This window comes from Scardinius erythrophthalmus (genome assembly GCF_964197995.2).
Source record: "Scardinius erythrophthalmus genome assembly, chromosome: 15".
Taxonomy (NCBI): Eukaryota; Metazoa; Chordata; class Actinopteri; order Cypriniformes; family Leuciscidae; genus Scardinius; species Scardinius erythrophthalmus.
The window spans coordinates 19,615,302-19,641,181 of NC_138235.1; the positions used below are offsets into that span (position 1 = coordinate 19,615,302).

General features: G+C 37.5%; 1 protein-coding gene across 8 annotated transcripts in view; it reads right to left on the reverse strand.

The window, feature by feature from the left end:
- Positions 1–3,215: 3,215 nt before the first annotated feature.
- Positions 3,216–25,880, reverse strand: part of rgs19 (regulator of G protein signaling 19) — a 39,689-nt gene continuing 17,024 nt past the window's right edge. For 5 of the 8 annotated variants that reach the window (XM_081386686.1, XM_081386685.1, XM_081386689.1 and 2 more), the window contains 4 exons: positions 11,416–11,555; positions 9,435–9,518; positions 9,042–9,276; positions 3,216–5,503 (listed from right to left, as the gene is read on the reverse strand). In XM_081386686.1, coding sequence (XP_081242812.1) covers positions 5,315–5,503; positions 9,042–9,276; positions 9,435–9,518; positions 11,416–11,555 — 648 coding nt within the window. In that variant the 3' untranslated portion in view covers positions 3,216–5,314. The remainder of the gene's footprint in view (positions 5,504–9,041; positions 9,277–9,434; positions 9,519–11,415; positions 11,556–25,880) is intronic. The other 3 variants (XM_081386687.1, XM_081386692.1, XM_081386690.1) reach the window with 1 other exon arrangement.

Here is a 25,880-nt window from a genome sequence, read left to right on the forward strand (position 1 = left end):
AACAGATTCAAACATGCATTAATTTGGTGTTTTTTCTATATGCATGGAATATTGGAACCATATTGGTTATTGGCAGATATTACAGAATTTATATTTATATCGTGATGCTCGTTTCCCCTATTTTTACATATACAGACAAAAAAATATTTAGGTTTGAATTTTCATTAATTGCATGTAAAATATACATCCATTCGGATTACACAGTTTTAATATAAACTATCAAACTTAGATGTGATGCATATTTCTCAATCATAAATTAAACAGGTAAGACATCTGTAAAAGTAATAACAGTGAATGTGATTTTAATACACAGTAACCAGGTTTACACATTTATCGTCAATAAATCCAGTTTGTTTCAATCTGATACATTTGAACTAATTTAATATTGCTTGTTCCACAGCTAGCCATATGTTAACCGTGTTCATATTTTTAATGGAATAAATGTAATTGGTTTCACAATTAACAGACTTATGCAGATTCTAAGCAATCTGAATAAATCCATTTTGAAAATATGATTATTTAAATTAAATTAAATAGATGCAAATAGTTAAAATAAATTCCTGTTACATTTACTGTATATATAAGTGACAAATATGCGTCACAATAATTATTTTTTATTTAGTTAAAAATGTGTAATCCAAATGGATGAAAATTTTAAATGCAATTCAATTAAATAAATCTTAAAAGTATGCCCTTTTTTGAGTGTAGATTAATCTTTAAAAAAACGAATAATTTAATATCACTGATTAATGTAATCTTTCGCATCAAATATCCACAACTCAACATTAAGGCCGTGTGTCCACCAAAGCGTTATTAGCCAGCTGAAAACGCTAGGCGCTCTGCTAAAAACGCTCAGCTGTGGGCGCTTGAGAGCGTTTTGGCAGCGCAGCGTTTTTTCAGTTGAGACGGTTGAGACCGAGACACTTTGCTTGTTATGATACGGAATATCCGCGAAAGTCTTACTAGTATCTCATTTCACACATATTTTGTTTCTGTGTTGATTCTATATTAAAATGTCAATACAATGTAATGTATTTTATCTGGCTCTTGATTTTGTTCCGTTATTATGCTTGTTGTTGTCATCTGTTGACGTTGTACAAGCAGAATCATGTGGCGGACGCGGTTGGTCGGTGTGGTATTAGTCCCGCCCCTCCTCCACTGTGATTGGACGGTTGGGTAAAAAGTGACAGTGATGAGCGCTGCGTTTTACCAAAAGTTGAACATTCTTCAACTCTCGGCGACCAGTAAAAAACGCCGAACGCTCAGCGCTTCAGCGTGAAAAAGACGCTCAGCGCCTCGTTACGCTCATGGCGTTTTAAAAACGCGGCGCTCCCATTGAAAACAATTGAAAAAACACGCCAGCCGCGAGTAAAAACGCTTTGGTGGACACACGGCCTAAAGGCCTGTTCACACCGGGACGAATTTCACGCGCGATATTCGCCGACGTTTAACGCCTCGTGACTAAACAAAGGGCGCCAATGTGAGTGTGCACACCGGCGCGAAAAACGCCACGCGTAAAAGCGTATTTTTTAAAAAACGCCTCGGGTTCGTTATTTTGGTTTGACGCGCCGCGTCAAAAACTATCCGACCAATGAGATCGGCGCTTTTGTTCACGTGTCTGGAGCTTTTGAAGTTACAGTAAAACACAACTTGGGGGCGCTCAAACACAAAACGGTCTTGCCGAGCACACATACATAACGGCGAAGAAGATATACACCAAGTAGCGTCTAAACACTGCCGGGAAGAAATAAGACGAGGAAGATGCAAGGCAAGTTGATTGTAGAGCTGCTGGTCTCGGAACATAAAGAACTATATGACAAACGCGACAGCGTCTACAAAAATCTTTATAAAAGAGAACTGTTATGGAGTGGTTCCTGTTTTACATTAAGCGCCATCTAATGTCAGGGAATGAATTTGCATGTTCACTCGGCTCATCGTCAGCGAAAATCGCTTGGGTGTGAACACAAAAAACGCGCTGAAAAACGCTGGCGAATAACACGCGCCGATATTCGTCCCGGTGTGTAGGGCCTTTTATACTGTTGTGATGCCTTAATTCACTTGTATCATTTAACCAATTCATTTTAGTGTTTTATCTTTAATATTTATTTAGACAAAATAGTATAGAATTTTAATATCCGCCATGACATGACAAAGATCAGCTTATCAGTTTTGGGAAAGTTTAAATCTGTTGCATTGCATTGGTTACAAAGCATTCACACTGACAGCGATTTGCAAAGCAATCTGAATTAACTTTCAATGTGACTTGGCAATTTGAGTTGACGTGAGTGACAGTTTGACATTATGCAAAAATGAACAGTGACAACCAGGAGTGAACAGTGTGCTCATTTGATCAGCTGATACAGTACAGTAAAGTGACCTCTAAATCGCTTTCAGTGTGAACGCAAAGTGCAAGTGATGTGAAATTTTAAGAGGTCCACCAGCAAGCTTCCCTCATTGAGCGTGTCTTTAAAGAGCTTTGTGTAACTGTGAATATCCCTGTGTAATTGAGTGTTCGCTGTCAAAGGCCGCAATGACATTGACATCTCTCTCCTATTGTCTTAAGTAAGTTCACTTAACTTTTACCACACACGCACACGCACGCACACACGCACACACACACGCACTCTCTCTATCTGGCTTAAGTTAGACTGGTCACATCATGTCGGACAATAAGAGCAATACTAAATATATGTTCATATATAACCATATACACACATATTTTACACACATATTCCAAAATGTACATCTTCATGCACAACTGATGGAAGAAAAAAAAGGCATCAGTCTTTCTTTTTTTTTTTTTTTGGTACTACAGTACATGAAGTTCCTCTAAATTTACACATGACTCTTGAAATCTCACCACTAGAGTCCTTAATTCAATATACATTTATTTTCTGTACGTATATATTTACAAAGAACCAAATCCTGAAAGTACCAGGCGGATGTGGATGATTTACCTCATTTCAATGTGAAATGAAAGATCTGATATTAAGACTTATTTGCTCAAACCAAAAGAACTACTTAAGGAAGGAGAATGTTCAGGGGAAATATGAACACCAGATTTTCAGATCAGTGCTGATATAAAAAGAGCGAGTCTATAAGAAAACTCTATTATTGTGGACCCACTCGCACAGTACTGGTTGGTTTCATATGCACATTATGAAATATTTAGTGATGCATATGTTTGGAGTGGTATCACAGCTCACAGTGTTAACATCAATCAAACCGGTTACTCTCCGATAGTCCTATTTTCTTAAAGGGATAGTTCACCCAAAAATGAAAATTCCGTCGTTCCAAACCCGTAAGAGTCTCGTTCATCTTCGGAACACAAATGAAGATCTTTTTGATGAAATCTGAGAGCTTTTTAAACCGCTCAATTCATATGTATTAGTTTAGTTTTACGATCTCTTTATGAACTTTTTAAAGCGTCTAGTTGTGCAGCTGTCAATGGAGGGACAGAAATCTCTCAGATTTCATTAAACAGATCTTCATTTATGTTCCGAAGATGAACGAAAGTCTTACGGGTTTGGAACGACATGAGGGTGAGTAAATGGTGACAGAATTTTAATTTTTGGGTGAACTATCCTTTAATATCAAGTGGGTTCAGAGGCTGTTGAAGGCATCTGTAAAAGAAATGAGTTTAAGCATAAACACTGAGCATTAAACGTGAATAAATGAAGTGTACTGGACCAGTGAAATCAATGAGGGATCGAGAGGATTTTAAAATGAATTTTACAGCAGATAATGGCTTCTGTTTTTAAAAGGTTTCTGTACAATACTATAAAATACTTTTTCTTGTTCTGACACATAAGAGATATTCTCCTTAAAATGTACATTGTGTGAAAAACAGACAGAAAAAACACTGGTGACTTGATAATGCAAAAAGCGAGATGTTAAAATAATTTCCAATGGAAGTATAACGCTTAAATTCAAATGCGTTATTCGCTATTATTTTATTAACTTTTATTACAACAACATAATTTGGGAATTAAATAACTGTTTTTAATTTTGCCATCATTTTAGATGAAGTTTTTACATTTACCAAGAAAAAACTATTTTCTGTGGAATAATGTGGACTGACTAATAAAGTAATTAAAGTTATTTTGGATTTTACGTTGACTGAAGAAAAGGTAGGAACATTGAGAAACAGCTCCGCAGAACTGAAGCGAATCAGCTTGCAGAACTGCAGTACCTGAAACTGCTTTTCAGGAGGCGCCAGAGAGACTTGTGATTTTCACACCATACAACCACACGCTTGAACACAGAGAAACAGCGCGATTGAGCACTCACCACTAACAGTTTGCTCGGTATGGCGTATAAGTTCCAGGTTTCAAATCAAAAAAGAAAATCAAATCAGGTCATAGTTTAACAAAATAAATAACATTAAAAAACTCTTTAAAATGTGAGTGACCAGTCTAATTAAGACCATGGCATTCTCTCACCTCTGTCGTGTTTGTTTTATTTAATATCTCTAAAAATAGTGTTCCTCCTCTCTCTCCTATGTTGTTAAGTTGTTGTTATCTGTTGTTTAAAATAAACAGGCCCAAACGAAATCTGTAATACACAGAAATCTGAAACATAATTTAAGTTGATAATGTTTTCAGCTAACAGTATGAGTTTAGTACACTTAAAAAAAAAAAAAAAAAATTTATTTATATTAATTCCACAGATTTTCCCTCAAAATCAGAGCAGAAAATCCGGAAAGTTCCAGAGATTCCGCCTGGGCCTGGAAATTGATTTGCTTTCGAAACAGTGTGTGGATATTTTTGTACCCATTTGTTTAGCACCTGGAAAAAGTGCTGTCCCTCTCTTTTACGATGCCACCAATCACCTCTAGACCCCTCGCCTCAAAGAGCCAATCAGAGCACAGAGACAGTGGACAGGTCAGGGTGAAGAGATAGGAGCAGATTGGTCAGGCCACCCCAGTGTATGTTATTGCAGAGGCCCTCTCAGCTCTCTTCAACTAGAAACGTCAGGAGATATAAGTGAAGCATGTTTGCTTGAAAAAAAAAAAAAAAAGATTGCTATGAAAATCAGTAGTTGATGCTGGAACGAGGGGAAGAAAAAGAGGATTTGAAAAATGAAAACTGCATTTTCAACCCTGTGTCTTCCAGTTTCAGTCTGTGCAGGTTCAGAAGAAATGTGGGATTCCCTCAAAAATGAGAGAGGAACATGGACTGAGCAAGAAACAAAAATGATAATCCAACCGTGGTGACACGAAAAAGGAGTACTTTCTCCTCGAGTGGTTGTGCAATGAGCAGGATGGAGAGAAATGGGATGGAGAGAATGAGAGAAAGAGGTGGGGGTCGGGGGTCTATGACTCAGACGAGGAGCGCGACCCCCCCTGCACCAGTGATCTGTAGACGGAGGAGTTGAGGAATCGTGGGTAGGAGTCTCTGTGCATGAGGGTGTAGATCTGCAGCTGTGCATCCTCAAATATGTGAGGGGTGGGATCCTGTAACCTCCTGTTGATCACTTCCCTCACGCGAGAGTCCAGACTCACCTTCAAGACAGAAAGACAGCATTGTGAATATTAAACTACAAGGCTTTAAAAAAAAAAAAAAGATCACTTCATTGCCGTTTTTATGCTAAAACTCAGGGTTAAGAAAGTCCGATTTTAGGATTTGGGTTAATGTCTTTGCAAGAATACAGTTAACCAATCGGAAACTAAACTAAACTTCATTAAATATTATTGCACTTTGTACAGTCGCAAGAAAAATTTACATTTACAAGTTTACTTTTAGCGGATAAGGAAAACATGAAAAATATGATGAACAGTGACGCTTCTCCTACCACCCTTTTTTGACAATGAATTTTGATTACTTTTCCTGTCATTCATCACTGCATAAGTGTTTTTAAAATCATTTCATAGAGATACAGTTTGCAGTCATACCTAAATCAAGGAGTATTAAAAGCCAAAGAGAATAAATAAGTCTTTAAAGAAGATTTGAAGGTGGAAACAGAGGGAGCTAATCTAATGTAGAGAGGGAGACTGTTCCAAAGTTTTGGGCCTGGAGTCGGAAAAGTGCGATCGCCTTGTTTTTTAAGTATAGATCTAGACACAATGAGTAGACAGTGATCACTAGATCTCAGAGCAGATCAGTCAAAAACAAAAACAAAACCCAAGATGATTTTGTTAACAACAAAAAGGGTCAGTAAGATTTTTTTTTTAATTAATGCTAATTAAGACATTTATAATTATACAAACGATTTCTATTTCAAATAAATGTTCTATTCATTAAAGAATCCTGAAACAAACATATCACGGTTTCCACAAAAATATGAAGCAGCACAACTGTTTTCAACATCAATAATAAGAAATGTTTCTTGAGCATCAAATCAGCATATTAGAATGAATTCTGAAGGATCATGTGACAAGTAATGATGCTGAAAATTCAGCTTTGCCATCACAGAGATAAATTACATTTTAAAATGCATTCAAATAGAAAAAAGTTATTTTAAATTGTAATGATATTTGTGATATTTGATATATTGTATATACCTCAAATGTATAAAATCAGCCTTGGTGATCATAAGAGACTTCTGCAAATACATTAAAAAGTCTTACCGACCATAAACGTTTGAATTGTAGTGTATCTCAAAATGTCTTGAATATCTTTAAAAAAATCCCTGTTAGTCCAATGGCTGACACTAATACTACACCGACCGCTCTAGTTATCTTTCTTCCATGACTCTATTTAATGATTCCTTTCATTCTCAGACTAGACACTCAAGAGCTCGTACACTCTACGGGAACTAGGAGTTCAGGGCAAAACAAAGCTCATCCATCCGATGTCACTCACTCCCTCTTGCACTCTATAGCCTATTTATATAACCACTTTACAGTAGAGCATCCAGCAGGGATCAATTTATAGCTTCCTTTGCTCAACCTTTGCTCCTTAAAGGGATAGTTCACTTTGAAATTAAATTTTGGTATGTTTTAGCTTACCTCAAGGGCATTCAAGATGTAGGTGTCTTTTTTTCCGCAGTAGTTTCAATTTTGATATTTTTAGGTCAAACCGTTCTTGTCTGACAGTCATATCATGCAGGTCTATGGTCACCGTCTCAAAGAGCATGCACAGAGTCCAAATTAAAACAATTCCCCATCGTCCAAATTAAACAATTCCCCATCGTAAGTACACATTGATGGCCTAAGACACGAAACAAGCGGTTTGTGTGAGAAAACGAACAGTATTTATATCGTTTTTACCTCTTATAACACAGCCACGTCCAAGTGATCTGAGGGCGCGGGCGCTTCCTGCTGTGTGACGTGTGCGCAGACTGGTGCAAAGATATATATACACTAGATGTCGCATTAAAGACATTCGTTCCAATGAACTGCCAGCCAAGGCGATATCTAGTGTATATATCTATGCACCAGTCTGCGCACACGTCACACACCAGGATTCGCTCGCGCCCTCAGATCACTTGGACGTGGCTGTGTTATAAGAGGTAAAAACTCCGCCGTCTCACACCGTCAGGAGGCAAAACATAAACAGCTCATAATAGAAAGCAGGATCGACCGCCACATATGGTGCTAGAGGCCTGTATCTCAGGAAATGAGCCTTATAAAACATTAGGCTTCAATCATACATCTGGCAGAATTCCTTCACAACTCGTTTCTTTGTCACAGATGGTGTGAAGTTCAAGTCAAGCTTCCAAATAAGTTTACTTTAAGATAAGTCCCTAGTTGCTTCTCACTGGTCAGAACACAGCCAATCACAGACCTGCGCAGAGGCTGAAATCTGCATTCCACAAAGAAGAGACAAGACAGAGGTGATAAAGAACAGCCACCAATCTTTCCATTGCAGTTACTGCAAACTGGACTTTTTATGGACAATGTATTCGGTGGCTGATTAGAAAGGATGTACATATATATAATTAAGTTTAATTTAATTTAAAGGTGCATTATGTAATATTGACAGGTAGTGGTTGAAATGGTACTTCAGTCCAAATTCAAAATATTGGAGAGAGTTGTTTCCCCCGTCGCCTCCTGCTCAGACTTGACACTCACACTGGTTGCCAGATTGAGGACACGCAACAGGAACGAGCGCGATTTACAATGGAAGGCGACGAGCCTCACACTGTAAGTTTATGAGTTGATTTATTTGGGTTTTAATATGCCTCACATAGAGCTTTTTAGATGGATGCTGAGGCTTTTAGGTTTGGTAGAATCTGCGATCTCTGACCCAGTTCATTTGCTGGCTTCCGTTGCAACGATACGCTGTGTTTTCTGCCAACTGGCAACCCTGGGTGTCGAAATACTACTGGGTAAATCGAATGTGTGGGGGATCACACAGACCAAAACAAAAACAGACATTCCGACACGAACACGCATTTCAAAGTAAAATAACTGGCTGTAGCGTTGTTTTTCGGAGAAACAAGTATGTGAACTTGGCATGTTTCCTTAATCTTGAAGTCCTACCTGAGTCCTTAAGTCCTCAAATCTCAAGTCTGTTGTCAATTCTGATATAAACATTTTAATTATAATTACTTTTGACAAACCCTGAACCAAACCAAAAGAAAACTTTGTGAATTTTCAGAGTAAAGAAAAAAATAAATTAAATTGTAACTTGCTTTTTTTATGAATTTCTCTAAATAAGTACATTTCTAGATTCACTTAAAGGGTTTTGTCAGATTTATAGAACTTCTAATATTTTAGATATTTTAATATTTTAGAAATATTAACATTTTTCCACAAAATCCGCATTTAGATTTTACCTTTGCAACCTCACCTGATAACACATGTACATAGACAGCATATCGGAGGGATGTGAGAGTTTTGTCCTTTTCATTGTCATGTGTGATGAGCAGACTTCGCTCATCTGCAAAACGGTGTTAAACCGTTGTGCTGTTTTTGCGACAATGATTTCGATTTTTTGTGGATTTTTTTTACGTTTATCAAAAGTACACAAATAAGAGGCTTAAAAGAACACAATGATTTCCGATTATGCACTCTCTCACAGATGTGCTTACAGGATCAAATTCCTGCTATAAAGACAGTTTACTATGAACCATTGTGCTGGGGTGTGTGTGTGTACCTCTTTGGGTGAGAGGATCGAGATGTAGTCTTCGTAGATCAAACGTGTCTTCTCCTCGATGGCACTCTTGTTGATCTCCTTCTTCAGGTCTTCGCAGGCCAGCCAGAAAAGCATGTTCTCCTCGCTGTACTCCGTCCGCAGGAACTCACGGAACTTGTTCCGCCCTGCCGGGTTCTTCATCAGCTTATCGAAAGACTGTGCCCACAGTTTAATCTCCTCCATCGTCGGTTTGGGGCTGAGAGACAGAGAGAGAGACAGTGGGTACATTCGCATCCCTAATAAACATAATCCATGATGACTTGGTTAAGAGAAAGAGCTCAACCCTCATGATAAAAAAAGTATATGGGATTGTATTGTCTATGACAATGTATAACTGTGAGTATGTGTTCTCACCAAGTTTCACATGGAAAGGGCTCCAGCTTTGTCTCCTGGGTTTTCCTCCGCCCACGCTTGTCATCTTCACTCCTAACAGTGAGACTAGAAGGTGGTAAAACGGCATTGAGAAATAACAGCAGTGCCTAAACAAAACAACACAACCTACACGCATACAACACACTCACATTCAACATGCAAGGCCCTTCAACTTCATTGTCAGGTAAATTCATGTGAGCCAAGAGGATTTTTTATTTTCTGATATGATTATGAACTTTGTCTCAGGTTTCTCTAGTCACACCATATCTAGTCATCACTAAAAAGAACCAGTTCCTAAGAGTCATTTGTTTGGGGAATCGATCGGATTACATTGTCTGATTTAAATTACTAAAAAGAACTGGTTCGTAAGAGTAAATTGTTCAGGAACAAGTAAGACTACACCGGTCGCACCAGATTGTTTTGAATCACTAAATATAACCCCTTAATAAGAGTCATTTAAGGAATGAGTTGGAGTACAAATCATTAAAAAGAACCTGTTCATGAGAGTAATTTGTTTGGGACAACACTGGTCATGGTTTATGGCTTTGAATTGCTAATAATAACTGGTTAATTAGAGTCATGCATCTGGTAATCGGTCAGACTACGGTCATTGCACTGTACAGATTTGAAACATTGAAATTGTTTTTATTAATAATAATAATAGGTTAATTAATGTCATTAGTTTGGGAATCAGTTTGACTACACTGGACTCACTGTATGGTTTTGGATCACAAAAACAAAAAAAATATTCTTAAGAGTCATTCATTTGGTAATCGTTGGATTACACTGGTTGTATGGCTTTAAATCACTGAAAAGAACCAGTTCAAAAGAGTCGTGCTGTATTTTGAGTCACTAAAAAGCACCGGTTCATTTGAGTAATTCATTCGGGAATCAGTTGGACTACACTAGTCACACTGGATTCTTTTGCATCTCTAAAAAGGACTGGTTCATTAGAGTTATTAGTTAATGAATCGATTGGACCACACTGGTTGCACTATGGTTTTGAACCACTGAATCAAGAACTGAATCATAAAAGTTATTTGTTCGGAAATCGTCGGACTACACTGGCCGCACTGTATGGCTTTGAAACACTAAAAAGAACCAGTTCATAAGAGTCATTCAATTGGCATCGGTTTCTGAAGTATCTACAGAAGCAGCTCTAATGAAGCTCTGTCATTAAGAGGACATCAGAGTTTGGACCTCAACTATCTCTACTAACGGCTATGTGAAAATGGCATGCTTGAACAATGAGTGCGATTATTTTCTCCAACCACGTTTATTCTCCTGACTGACAGTACACTTGAATGTGTATATGATCACAGAAGCATGTATTCACCAGCACTCACAAACACATATCATTTATCATGCTGAAATACATATCAAATCTCAATCACACACTTTCACATTCAAAATAACTGGATGTGGTGATGAGGGATCTTCTTGATATAACAGTACGAGGGAGAGCTTTATAACATATTCAACTTAATGTGGTATTATTTCCAAGTGAAACTGAATATTTGTCCGGAAATAACACAGCATTGATTTTTCACAGGGATTTGATTGTATTGTAAAAAGTAGACTATGGTATTATTATACTATTATTAAGCTTAATGGTGGTGACACTGAAGTAATGCGGTTGCAGTGTAGTTTTTTTATAGCCTATGTTTAGCTTTTTACTTCTGGTGATTCAAAAAGTTGTTCATTTTTGAAGACGGTGAACATGTGAAATGTGTAAAAATTCTAAACTTTTGTTGGTCACAGAGCTTGTTTTCTGCAATAATCCAAAAGCCAATGGAAAAATCCCATTGGGTTTTTGTTGAGGGAAGCAGGGTGATGCTAACTTCCAGTTAGCCTACAAAATTGCGTCCTGAAGGAGAATATAATCTCCGTGAAGGAATGGACGTGGAATGTAAGACTAGCAGCGCTGATGAGTGGAATGTACCATGTGGAGAGTGGGTCGTACCATGAGCAGCTACAGCAGCAGCACCAGCAGAAGCAGCAGGTGTTGGGTTTCTGTGAGGGGGAGGGATGCTGGGCACGGCTGGGGGACGTCTCGCTCCGCGTCATCGGAGACTCGCGGTCTGCCGGGACAGGGCCTGTGTACTGAGACATATTAGAGTAAATACCAAACCCTGTGCAGAAACACACACACAATGGAAACCCTCTACATCGGATGACTTGAGTTTGGAAATTATCATGCACGTGGTCATGAGGTCATAATCGGTCCATCTAAACAACCCCACATAATCATAATCTTCCAACAAACAGAGGTGACTGGTGAAGCACTAAATTTACATTTACAATTTTTAATTTTTTTTTTAAAGGTACTTGTAAGAGTAGGCTTTACTGGCCATACTTGTACTCAAGTTAAGTTCTAATTACAGAAATGTACTTTTACTTTGCTATATTCAGTGATGTTCCTCCCATTAATGTTAAATAATAATGAATGTATAGTTTTAATAGTTTATATTACGTACATGCTACGCTGCATGTTCTGAATGCGTAAGCATCAACTGCTCACTTTTGAGCGGGCTCAGTTCTGGAAGATAGGGCCAAGGAGAGGAAAGAAGAGTTTGTATCGATGGAGGCAAGGCACCCATGGCCTTACATTCAATCAATCGATCTTCTCACTCCAAGCAGCTATTTAATGCAATGCCTGTTATGTGCACCAAAACAAGTTATCTCTGCGTACAAGAATTCCAGCTCTAACTTAAAAAAACACATGGTCACAAGTGTCACGACAATGCCTATTATAGTAGGGGTGTGAATCGTCAATAGTCTCATGATTCAATACCATTACCATTATCATGTCAACGGTTCGATTCGAAATCACAAAGCATTACGATGCGTTGCAATATTACTGGACATGGCTACATTTTCATTAATGAATATAAGCAGCGTATGTGGTGAATGACGTCAGAGAAATGTCAGTAAGCTATAACGGCTATAGTCGATTATGGTCTATTACTCCATCTATGCAGAATCGGCCATGTCCGCAACGCAATGCATCCAAGAAACAATTCATTTCATATTATATTATAATTTTGTAGCTATGGGCACTTTATTTTAATTAAAATATATATATAAAAAACATTTGGTTTTTATTCTGTTTTTACAAGTAATCAATTTCTCACGTTTTTTTTTTTTTTTTCGTTTTTTTCTGATATATGATCTAGCACCAGCGATAATAAATATGTCAGCTCTAGAAACAACATACATTTAAATGTTTATTCCAAATATCTGCACATTTTATACCCATTTAAATGATCTAAATAATGCAAACTGAGCAGCATTTATGACATCTTGTAATCACACACAGCACCCTAACTTCTATCCAGTTATGTGCCACTAGAAGAATCGTTTTCAGAATAAAATCTTGATGAGTGGCTTTTCCGCGCCCAGTCACAAATGTAACGCAGGCAGAAGTTGACAAACTGTTGGTCAATTTTGATTGTTAAGACAACCATCCATTTTATGTCATGGAATTACCTTTATTTTAAAAAATATATATAGAAACCTTGTAACCTCAGTGCATAGTCATGACAAGGAAAACATTACGCCACAAAATACAGGAGGCATTCGAAAATATGAAAAGTGCACTCGTCAAGAAATTAAATGATGTTGATTATGTCTTTACTACAACAGAATGCTGGTCAGCCAGGCAGTGCAGTTACTTAGAGGTCACCTGCCTTTGGATTGCCAAAACATCTTTAGAGAGATCATGTGAAAGACGACTCCATCATTGAAGATAAAGATGAAAGTGAGTTGGAGGTGGAGTACTACCAAGATGTATACACATTTTGAATGAGGCCTGGAATACCAACTTCACAGACGTCAGAATGTGCATGGCATGCCATCTTCTCAGTTAGTGTTGATGCCACAGCAGCAGAGGCTGGAAACGATACCTACTAGAGACTGTCACGGTCTGACTGTGTAGTAAAACAAGCAGGTCGGTGTAACTGTCTGGTCTGCAGCACGCGCAACGAGACGGAATAGGAACTCTGAATATTCTTTATTTAAACTTAATAACACTCAGGAACACACAGGGAAACGTAGGAGAAATCGCAAACCAATAAACACATTCAAGAACCGACAAGGGACTGAACATAACAGGAGGTTTAAATACAAGACGACCATATTGACTACTAGGTGATTATTATTCATAACCATAGAATCAAATGAGGAGATAATCCGTAACCAAGGAAACCGGGAACTAAACAGAGCGGGACAACAGGAACTAAGGAAGCAGAACAGAATATCAAAATAGAAGACCACAATTGTGACAGTCAGCCTTGGCTTTTGAACCCTGAGTGTAAATTTCAGTTCCTGCATCTCAATCAGACCCGGAACTCACTGGTCCTTGCTGTAGAAAGGGTGGTGTGCATCCAGAAGGAACAAGGAGAACAAGCAATTTGAAATGTATGCACAGCATTAAAGATAAAAAATGTAAGTTGTAAGACATGTTAGCATTTAAAAGATATTCTAATGTTTATAGTGTTAGTGTGTGTGTGTGTGTGTGTGTGTGTGTGTGTGTGTGTGTGTGTGTTTGTGTGTACTCTATAATTACACAGCTAAACTACAATATCATTATTGTTGTTATTATTATTATTAGCTATTTGTGTTTTTTTGTGCAGGCTGAATCCAGCTGAAATGGGATTTTTGGCTGAGTACACTGCTGCAATGAAGCCTGTTGCAATGGCCCTCAAATACTCCAATGGGAATCATCTGTCGTGCTGCCAACTCTTTACTAACTGCTGAACAAGCTGAAGAGGCTGGAGTCAACCTGTAAAGTCTGTAAACCCCCCCTTAAGAAGGAATCCTGAAACGTCTTGGAAAGGTCATGGAGGAACCAGAGCTGATTGCTGCTGCAGATATACTACTTCCAAAAATTCAGAACCTCCTGGATAATAGAGCATCTTGAGAACTGGTAATACTTCTATGTGTGTCAATTCAAAAGTCTTTTTTGTTTGTTTCCTTCAGAACACCAAGCACAACCCAGGCAGTGTCATTCATTCGGGAAGAGCAGAAGGTACAGGGAAGGCTTCCTTTATTGACAGGTCTGTACATTTCGAAGGAGCACGAGAAAATGTTGGCTGATGTGGGCAAACAACTCAGTAAATTGTCAGTAAAGACCAGACCTGGTATTTTGGTTCAGCACCCTGCACAGTGCACGCTGTGTATTTCATTTAATAGACTACCCTGGGAGGATGCTACTGAGGAAGCAAATAAGAGGAAGAGGTTTCGGTCCATGGAGATGGCAGCGGATGCTCAGCAAAAAGGATGGAAAGCATTGGTCCGTCCGGTAGAGATTGGCTGCAGGGGCTTTGTGGCAACATCGACCATCAGGCTGTGGAAAGAGCTGGGAATCCACGGCCAAGCCCTGCACCAGACCATCAAAGAAACAGCAACTACTGTAGAAAGCTACAGTCAGTGGCTTTTGGATCAGGCGTAAAGACCCCAGTTGGGCCCCAAGATGATGGGAACACATACCCGGGCCTGATCTTTTCAGTCATGCAGGACTCCTGCTCACAGCTAAAAGATCAATACTGAAGTGTATATACCTTGCGAGCCAATTATGGTTGAAATTCAACAGTAAAATTCAGTAAGACAAGCAAATACACACACACACACACACACACACTAACAAACATGCTACTCTCTCTCTCTCTCTCTCTCTCTCTCTCTCTCTTTACACATACTTTCTCTTCTGTTCTGTTCCATAGTCTGTTCTTTTGTTGCCCTGTTTAAATGCAGATGCTTACTCAAGCAATTATTAACATTAGCCTATTAGTTTTACTGTTACTTGATTAGTTATTTTTAGAAGTAGTTTTACTTGTACTTAAGTACATTTTTTGGCTACTACTCTACCCACCTCAGTTCCACTCTCAATCCACCTTTAAAAGAGGCAAAGACACAGGGAAAGAAGAAAAGTGTTGGGCCATTGTGATACATCACACGAAATAGGGTTAGTTTGATTTCTGCCACCAAAAGCACACACAGAGACCAGATTAACCTGAGAGAAACCCCAATAAACAACTGTACAAACCAACCACAATTTAAGGCCTTGTCCACACTAATGCGTTTTCATTTGAAAACGCATCTTTTTCTCTCCGTTTTGGCCTTCCGTCCACACTGAGACAGCATTTTTATTAACGAAAACAAAGCTTTTTGAAAACACTCTCCAAAGTGGATAAAAGTAAAAGTAGTGTGGGTTACACTTTATTTTAAGGTGTCATTGTTACAGTGTAATTATATATTTAAGTACTGAGTAATATTAAGTAACTGCATGTACTTACTATAGGGTTAGGGTAGGATTAGGGTTTGGTTTAGGGTTAATTGCATGTAATTATGCATAATTTACTGTTATTACTACAGTAATTACATGTAACATATGTAACAATGACACTGTAAAATAAAGTGTTACCGTAGTGTGGACTGTGAAAACAGAGGTATTTGAAAAACGATGCCACATGTTTAGTCATGTGACTCATATTGTACCGATATGTTTATATCGGTTTTGTGTCTATTTTAGCCTAAGGGTGCTTCTTCCATTACTGTATAACTATGAGCTGTGACTGTGACTGAACTGTGTATACTGTGAACTTATAAACTCATAAAAGCACACTTTTTACACTCATTAGTTTAATCTGTCGACTAACAGGGTGGATGTACATATACTGCACATCAGAGAACTTTTTTTTTTTTTTGAAAGTCATGAAAATGACCACCATATCTCAACTGATGTATTGAGTTTACCAGCAGTCTGTGGTACAAATTACATTGTATGGTTTGATTGCAGGGAAAACAAATGGGGGCAGTTGTGGCCACGGTTTGCAGTGTGTGTTCATTACTCACTACTCCTAATGTGTGTGCACTAACCTGGATGGGTTAAATGCAGAGGACAAATTCTGAGTATGGGTTACCATACTTGGCCTTCACATTTCAAGCAAGCAAGCAAGAATTTTTTATTTTATTTTTGTAAAAAAAAAATGCCAGAGAGACCATTAGACCATTTCTTTTATTTTGGAAATTTCCTAAGGTACACTTGTTTTGAGAGAAAACAGAATGTTATTTACATAAAGAAGCTAGGATTGCAGTAAATCTTGTAGAAGCTGATGTGATTTTTAGATGTTTCTTGATGAATCCAGTCTTTATTGGATTTGATTGTTAATTATATGAATTATTGGATTTAATTATTTTATTATATTCATTAAGTCAATTGAAACTATTTTTTTTTTCTTTTTTATGTTTGAACAATTTAAACGTTAAACATATTTGGAATTTATATTAAAACATATTTGGAAATCTAAAATTAAAATCTTGAAAGCAATACAAACCAAAAACAAAGTTTTTATGTGATTATTTTTGTTGATTTGTAATATTTCTATATATCCCTGACATGTTAGGGTATATGCACACTTCTGTGTACAATACACATGGTTCTAAAAAAATTGGATTAAATATATATAATAATTGGATTAAATATATATATATAGATATATATATATATTTATATATAAAACTAACCCAGTACTTAACCAAGTTTACATGGAAATGGCACACGAGTGCATTACAATAAATGGGATTTCTCTGCTTTTATCAAACTGAGAGACAAGTCAATGGTTTTCTGTGGTAATCGACAACATGAACCAGTATCGAACCCGGAACATTCCTTTAAAGTGGAACAGAGAGTGGGGTGGTGTGTTTAAACTCTCCTCTCCTCCCCCATATGACCTTCTCAATTCAGAGGTTATTTTTAATTCACTAAAAGGACTAAGCCATAATTCTTTTCCAATTACATTTGGGCCAGCTGTCCTAAATAGAGAGGCCCTATCCCACTGCATACCGAACATCTCTAATGCCATCACAATAGACACACAAACATACTGTACATGTGTGTATGTGTGTGTTGAGAAAGAGAACCACACAGCATTAAAACAAAAGGCTTTTGTGTTGTTTGATGACAACTTCAGAGAGCACGGTCATATTCACATGCATGGAGAGCATTTTAAAATCAAAACTTCCATACACACAGACACACAACCACTCCACAGTTTCAGAAACTTCCACAGCCTCTGGCAAAACCAACAACAAACCCCTGAGTGTCTCTACAAGACTGAGTGCCAGCCTGGGAGTGAAGAAAAACTGTTCACTGTAATGAGGAAACCAAAGTTAAAGCAACAAGAGGAAGTGTGCATGAGGATGACAGCGAAGTAGAACTTCATACCCAAAATGGCAACAAATGTCTACCTTGATGGAAGAAACCAGGAGTATGGAGCCTTTTGAGGCAGGTTGTCCCCTCATCATATCAACCATGTCGAGATGCAACTGTCCCATATGAGACACTTTCATTTTATAAATCAATCACAAATGCACCTGCAAATAGAGTATTTCTAAAAAATGGCATCTAGTAAATAAAAATATTAGGTTTGGTAAAAAAAAAAAAAAAAAAAGGCTCCAAAGGGGTTTTCGCAGCAATGCCATAGAATTTTTTTTGTGTTCCCCCCCAAAAAACCTTTCAGTGAACAGTTCTTAAAAGGAACATTTTTTATTTATTTTTCCTTAGTGTTAAAAGAACATCTTAATAATCTTGTTCTACTATAAATAACATTTTGTGCAATGAAAAGGTTCTATGGATGTGAACGGTTCTGCATGGAATCACAGATTCCAAAAATAACCTTTATTTTTAAGAGTGTGTAATGCCTCATCCACGCCACTAGGTGTCAGTATACAAAACTACCGTTACAAATAAGTGACAGAGGAACTGAATCCTATTCTAAATATTAAAATTCTGGCAGATAACTGATAAATGGTTGATATTAAAGTTGTGATGAAACGGTAGCAGCAGCAAATCTTTTCTTCCGTATTATGATATACCGTATATTAGAGTATAACAGATGATCAAAAAAGAAACTTGGTTCAATCCACCAGTTGTTGATTAGATGGAGGCAGATCGGAATGTAAGCTTGCAGACAACTGGAGAAGTCCGACATATTTTACCAGAGACAAGTTCACTGGAAGCTCGATAAAAATTTACATGGACATTTAAAACATTAAAATTGTTCACTATACTATCAATAACACGGATTTAGGAAATAGATCGGATGAACCGAATTTAAAATTCTTCACTATTTTTGTCTAAATAAACACAAACAAAAAAAAACACGATAAACTTGAATGAATTATTTGAAATGCAAGTAAATTTAGGCATTATAATGTACAGTGTGAAAAATAATTATAAATTTTTCGATCTGCTGAAGAGTAATAATTTTATATGTAATAAAGATTAACTTTAATTGAACATCAGAGGTCGGAAAAGGTCATTTAAATGTAAAAACAAAGGAAATAAATAGAAATTCTAATATCGACCAACTTCCATGTATCCATGTAACGCACATTTAAAGGTCTCATGACATGAAATTTTCACTTTCTGGGTTTTTTTTAACATTAATATGACTTCCCCTAGCCTGTATATGGTCCCCAAGTTTCTAGAAATTTTAATCGGTGTAAATCGAGCTTTTGCTATCTTTCTCTGCCTTTGAGAAAATGGACGCTCAACCGCGCTGATCTTGAATCTCCTCCTTATGACGTTATAAGGAGGAATGTTACCTCCCCTGTCTCTGCTTTGCCCGCCCAGAGAATATTTTCCGCCCATGAGAAAATGCGATAGGAAGTAGGAACGCGCGTGCGCGATTGTAGTTTGTCCACGAGAGTTATAATGGCTTTTGAGCGAGCGAAGCATAATAATTGCTCAATAATTGGATGTACAAATGAACACCAAAGGGTTAATACAGAGCTGGGCTTGCTGAACGTCTGAAACTAAAGTCTGGATCAGTACCAACTCTCTTTGGCTCAGCACACCTCGGACAAGTAAGTCAACTAATAATACAAGTTGTTGCTTTACTGTTTATGGTTACCTAGCTTGTTACACGTAGAATGTGGCTGTAACATTAGCTATGCAGAAAAAAAATAAATAAATTAGCTATGCAGTTACTTGCGCTAATGTAAAGTTAGATAGCATCAAGTATGTGTGTGAATACACACACTGTAACGCGAGTGTTGTACACTTCTTTGTTATTTGGATAACCGTTTTCCTGTTGGTTATACGGCGTGCGCGATATCCGCATTTCAAGATCGCAGAGCTTGATGTAATTGTAATAAGATAAATTACAGATGTTACAGATCTCTCGTGAAAAGGCAACAGTAGGTTAGCGTTAGCTACATGATAATAACTAAACCATCCGAATAAAGTCCAGACATAATATTTTAAACTAACCATTCGGAAACGTCCTGCTGGAGCCGCTGAGTTGCAACTTCTTCATCCGTTGCTTCTCCATCTGGATCAGATTCTGGGTCAAACTGAAATGCTTGAACGACTACGTGTCTCCGTGCCATTGCAATATATCCAGTGTAAACATGCATGGTCTACCGTTGCCGCAGATGGTCAAGGCCACACCCACCCTCCACCTTACGCCGCCTATCTCCTCCTCATTAACATTTAAAGCTACAGACACCGAAACGGCCCGTCTGAAGGAAGCTCATTCTGGGACTGGCTTATAGTGGCTATAATTCTGCACCGAGACTGAATTTTTGGAAAGAGATTTCAGATACAGTACTAGGGACCACTAAGGCCTATATTAAAGCCTACAAAAAGTAGCATGTCATGGGACCTTTAACCTGTTAAGCCTCACCAGTGCGTCGGCGCACTGAAGCGTTCTTTTTTATATATAGCTCAAAGTTACTATCAGATTTAATGTTATACTTCGACAAACTATACATCATTAAAAAGATATAAGACTTAAGTTTCAGTATTTAACCACTATTGTATTCTGAGAAACTTATAGCGACAGTTATTTCTTAATTTGTGTCAGGAGTTATGAAATGAAAAAATTAGTCGATACCTTTAATATGAATTATGCGCGTCAGCTGCTTTCATTCATAAAAAACTCCCGTGCTGTCGTCATGACAGCGATACACAAAACAACGTCCTTCAGGGCTTTTAGCTCAAAAATGTGCAGACTTGGAGAAATATTGATATATTCTCATAGATTCACATCATATTTCTATAGACAGGAATAATATTTATTGAATTTATACCAAATGCGTCGATGTAATCATTATGAGCGCTTGCATACTCTGATACTGTGTTTTCAATCCATACCAATAGCCTGAGGGCGCTATATGCACAATAATTGTCCATATATGGAACATGAAGAAGAGCCATGATCATGTGACATTCCAGGACGTCACTGATACACACAAAGCTACAGAGTTCGCGCTGTAAAATGCAGATACAGATGTTTTGAAGATAATAAACATGTTTGCAATGATATTTGAGTTACCTGTGTTTTTCAAGACATGCCAGGTATTTTCATAATAATAGATTATATTTATAATGTAATGCTAATCTATATAGACTATCATTGTGCAGAACAGTATACAATAGTATATTTTCTGTCTGATTTTTTTATCTGAAGCCAAATTAGATCACAGAAGATTATTTAAAACACTCATCTTGCGTTTTAAAGTAAGTTTGGAGCACAAACATGGTTTTAATCTCATAAATTGTCGTGTATTGATGGTGTGCTAAGCTAACATGCTAGCTAGCCCTAGGTGCACATGCAACCTAGAAGTTATACTTTTATGTTTTTTTGAATGCTTACTGAAAGTTTCTTTATTCAAGAATGTTCTTTTTTCTTTATTTAAAATGTGAGGTGAACTTTGAGAAAAGAAATTAGGGACTGAAACCCTATGAATAGCATGTGAATAGCCAGTCGTTAGTAACTATAATGCAGACAAAAGAAATGCATATTTCGAGCCATAACCAGGCTGGAGAGGTGTGAATGTGTGCAGGGGGAGACTGAGACTGAATGGGGCTCGTTTGCACCACAAAACAATAGAGACAATAAGACTGAATGGATGACTTAGAAGATGACAATAAACATCAGCAGCATTTTAGTGTCAAATCAAAATAAAGTCACATGACATGGTCTTGAAAAACATTTAACTAAATACAGAGTTTTGGACTTATTATCTTCAGATTTTAAACATAAAATGTTTAGACATGTGGCTTTAGCTGTAGTGCATTTCTAGATTGCTCCAGTGCCAACTTCAATTTTATTTTCATGAGGATGTTTCATTAAAATTAATTTCTAATAACTTTACAAAACTTTGAAGCTATTTATAACAATTTTTGTCATTATGACAATAATTAATTCTACATTTACAATAAACTGCCAGGTGTCAGCTTTCAAATGAGACCATACTTGTACTTTTAGTACAAAGGGTTCATGAACTGTATCTGTTTCAGTTTGGGTATGTCATTTCTGGGGATTTTTCAAAAGTGGGGTTGCAGCTTAACAGGTTAAGATATTTGTCAAATGTGTTACCTTTATTAGTCCACCAAGCAAAACAAGTTACCAGGCAGCTACAATGAACTATATCTTGTGTTTTCTCTTCCCTCAGCCTTTGACAGGCTGTGAAAGAGGCATGACGTCCCCTCAACACCTACTCACTCACTGTTTTACTTTCCTGACTTTCATTTTATTTTCCACAAAGTTTTCACAACTTCTCTCCTCATTCCCTCTCGTGCGTGAAATTCTCTCTACTGTAAAGATGGTTGCACCCGCTTGAGGTATTTTTAGCTATTGGCAGACCCCCATTCACCCTCCCCTCTCAAGCTTTCTTTTTCTTTGCTGGCGAGCTATTTTCTGCACTGGGGTCAATGGTGGCCAGAAATTTTGACAACACACTCCACACTTCACAAATACTATCGAAAGCAAACAAGGTATAAATCCTCCCCCGTCCCTACATTCTCACAGCGCGTGGCGTTGTACTTCCCTCCGGAGATTCTGTCTGTATTAAACGCCTCCCCTGTTTGCTTTTTTTAGCATTGCACAATGACAGTCTCAAATGAGGTCCTGTGAACATTTGTGTTTTTGTTTAGTCTGCGTCTTTTTTCTTTTCTTCTTCTTCTTTTTTGTTTTTGTTTTTTAAAGGCTTGAAAGATTACACAGGGATTTAACACATATACACAACTGTGTTAAGCACCGCAGAATGAACAGCATTTTAACCATAACATGCTTCAAATGGGTAGTATTTATGGGTCTACTTAATGATTCTGCAAAATATGAAGAAGCAAATGTGTGTGTGGGTCCAGAGCTGAGACAAAGTGGAAGCCCAGTCCTTTCTAATCTTGTTAACCCTCCCTCCAATCCTGTTAGGAGGGATTTTATCAAGTTTTGGCAACCCCAAATACCATCCCATTTGACCCACAGTGAGCAATACACAACGCAAGAAAGACAGCGAGTAGATGTGAGAGAAGAACGTATCTTCTGGGTGTCTCTTGAGATACAAATCCCAATGCAGACATCACAAAACATGTTGCAAAAATATTCCTCCTGGGTAACTGGATGCCAATTCTTGTCAGTGGCTGTGCTAAAGCATTTTAATAAATGAACAAGCACATGGGGGCAAATGTGTTCAGTTATGTGATCCAACCAAAATTCTGTAAAACATGTATAAAGAACATATCATCGAGAGGACCCCTGCAGAGCCTTATGACTGTGTGTTGAGGTCAACAAGTCTCTTAAAGTATTAGATAGTTTGACCAATAGAGAATCAAAGACAACGATAGCTTGTTATAAAATATGGTGCAATTAGCTAAAAACCTAATTTTATTTATATTATTTTATGGAAAATATATTCAAAAAACATTTTTGGAAATAATGATCAACATGTACAAATTAAATAAATAGTGCTTTATGTTTCTCAGGTAAGTCTTACAGTATTCAGGTACAGAAATTGAATTATGTAAAATTACACTGCATTGACTTCACTGTATAAATTAGATATATTTAATATTTTGTACAGCTACAAAAGTGATTTTCTCTTTGTATTTTGTTTGATTAACATTAATGACACAGACGCCAGCAGATATATTAGGCTGCTGTCACTTTAAGACCAAATGCACGGATCCAATATAATGATACGCATCCGTTTTCTTTCTCAATTGTTTACGTTCACATAAGCCATAAGTGACTGTGTTTACAAGCATTCTCACCGAGATGAGGATTTTTGACATAATTATGCATTGATGTGTCCGTTCAAACACAAACAGATGCAGAAGAGAGCAGATTCAGTGTTTGCGTGCAGCTCAGTGTGCGTGCAAGTTCAGAATTGAGTTCTCTTTCGCCTCTTCTTAAACTCAAATGGTTTAAAATCACTTGAATGTTTAAACTGACAGCACTTTAAAACACGTGCAAATGAAAAAACTTTTGCTTTATGATAAAACTTTGCAATTAATTGGCGAATCACTTGGATTCCGAACCATGGTGCCTGGTCCATACGGATCAACTACGATCCCAGTGCTTGACATTGCAACCCAGTGAAAATGTATTTCTGCAGATGAGAACTAGAGAAGAGGCTAAATGTGTGAGTGAGAGACAGGACATGGTGTAAAAGTAATAGAGGCCCCTGGGAGCTCCAGTGTCACCAGGGCCCTTGTGAAGCACATGGCAGAGGGTGAAACTCAGAGAGTGAGAACCGAAATGGAGGCATGCTGGGACGTGTCTCTCTGGGTGGCGTTGCTCTGGTGCTGAAGGGCTGAATAAAGCTCTGCTGTTCATGCCCGGGGGCTTAAATCAATTAAGAGTTCATTTGAGAATTAATCTGTGTGATTATTCCCTCATAATATCAAGCACAGATCAGCGCTAGAGGACCGAGTCAGAGAGAGAGAGGCTTGTTCAAATAACGCCAGGCACTGTGCCCATGATTACACAACAGCAAAAGAGAAAAGTTGGGATCGCGCTCCCATCACTGGGCGGAAAGGTTTTTTTTTTTTTTTATGCAGTCGATTCAATGTAACAAATGTTTTTTTCTTTAATTACAAATTGTCATTGTCACAACCAGACATGAGCCATAATTAAGAACGTCTGTAATGGCTTTGAACGAACCGTTGGCGTTGAGTCTGATATAAAAATGTTGAGGCTCTTTTTAGTCTTTTGGACAGATTCCTTAAGAGGAACCAGTTCATAAAACTAATTTGTTTGCATTGTGTCTCGTTGTAAGGGGGAGGAGAAGTTAAAATTAGTTGATTAAAGATAATGAGGGCAAATGGATTCTAAAAAAATTATGTGTGCATGGATAAATCATTTATGATAAACACTGCAATATATATATATATATATATATATATATATATATATATATTAATGTTGAGTTTTCGAAAGAATGATGCTCAGCAGTTTGCACTAAAATGTGCAATGCTGGCATGATTCCACAGACAGGCAGAGACGTGTAGTTTACATACAAAACAAGTGAAAACAAACACACTCCGATATTTGAGACTGGAATTTCACTTTGACATAAAAGCGGTACTCTTAAAAGCGGTGCCTGCCCTTATGGTGTGAGTCATCCCTGCCGCACCTTACAGGGGAATTTGGTGTCCAGTACAAAGGAGGTCAAAGGTTAAATGTACGAGGGCAAACATCAGACAGCTATAGACCTTATGCGCCAGAGAAACAAGTGCGCAGCAATCTTTAGAATACTGTCTTTGAACTTCCGTTTTTTTTTTTGGTCGCTCTGTGTATGTCTATGGCATCGCTGTCGAGGATTAACTAGCTGGTGAAGTGGATTTACTTATTGTAGAGTTAACGGAAGTTAGCACGAGCATTGTAATGTTTGAAGCAGGTGTCTTAACAAATGTAAATAGACCGGGAAGATTTTAAAATGGCCATTTCATTCATAAATACATAAGATCGCTGTGGAAATAGAAACCGGAAGACAAAAGACAATGAGTGCAGCGCTGAAAAGGGGCGGGGCTACATAAGGTCTATTCCAATCGTCTATGTTCTTTAATGGAGAGGAAATTCACCCCCCCAAAAAATAATTGCCTAGTTAGAACAAACTAGTATGAATAAGTCTAAAAATAGGTTCTGTCCAGCAATGTTTAATGCTCATGAAAGCAACGTCAGGCAGAATGAATACTCAAAGCTCCAACCAAAACAAAAGAAGAAGAAAAAACAAAAAAAACACAAGACAAAAAAAAAAAAACACAAAACAAAACAAGACAAAAAAACACACAACACAAAACAAGACAAAACAGAAAAAAAGACAAACCAAAACAAAAGACAAAAGACAAAAAAACAAAACAAAAAAAAACTAAACGAAAGAAGACAAACACCACAACCCAAGACAAAGACAAAACAAAAAAACAACCCAAGACAAGACAAAACAAAAAACAACACAAGGCAAGACAGGACAAAAAACAAAACAAAACAAAAAAGACAAAAAACAACAGAACACAAGACAGGAAAAGACCAAAAAACACAATACAAGACAACATAAAGAAAACAAGACAAAAAAACAAAAGTTAAGACAAACAAAAAACAACAGAGGACAAGACAAAATAAAAAAAACACACCACAA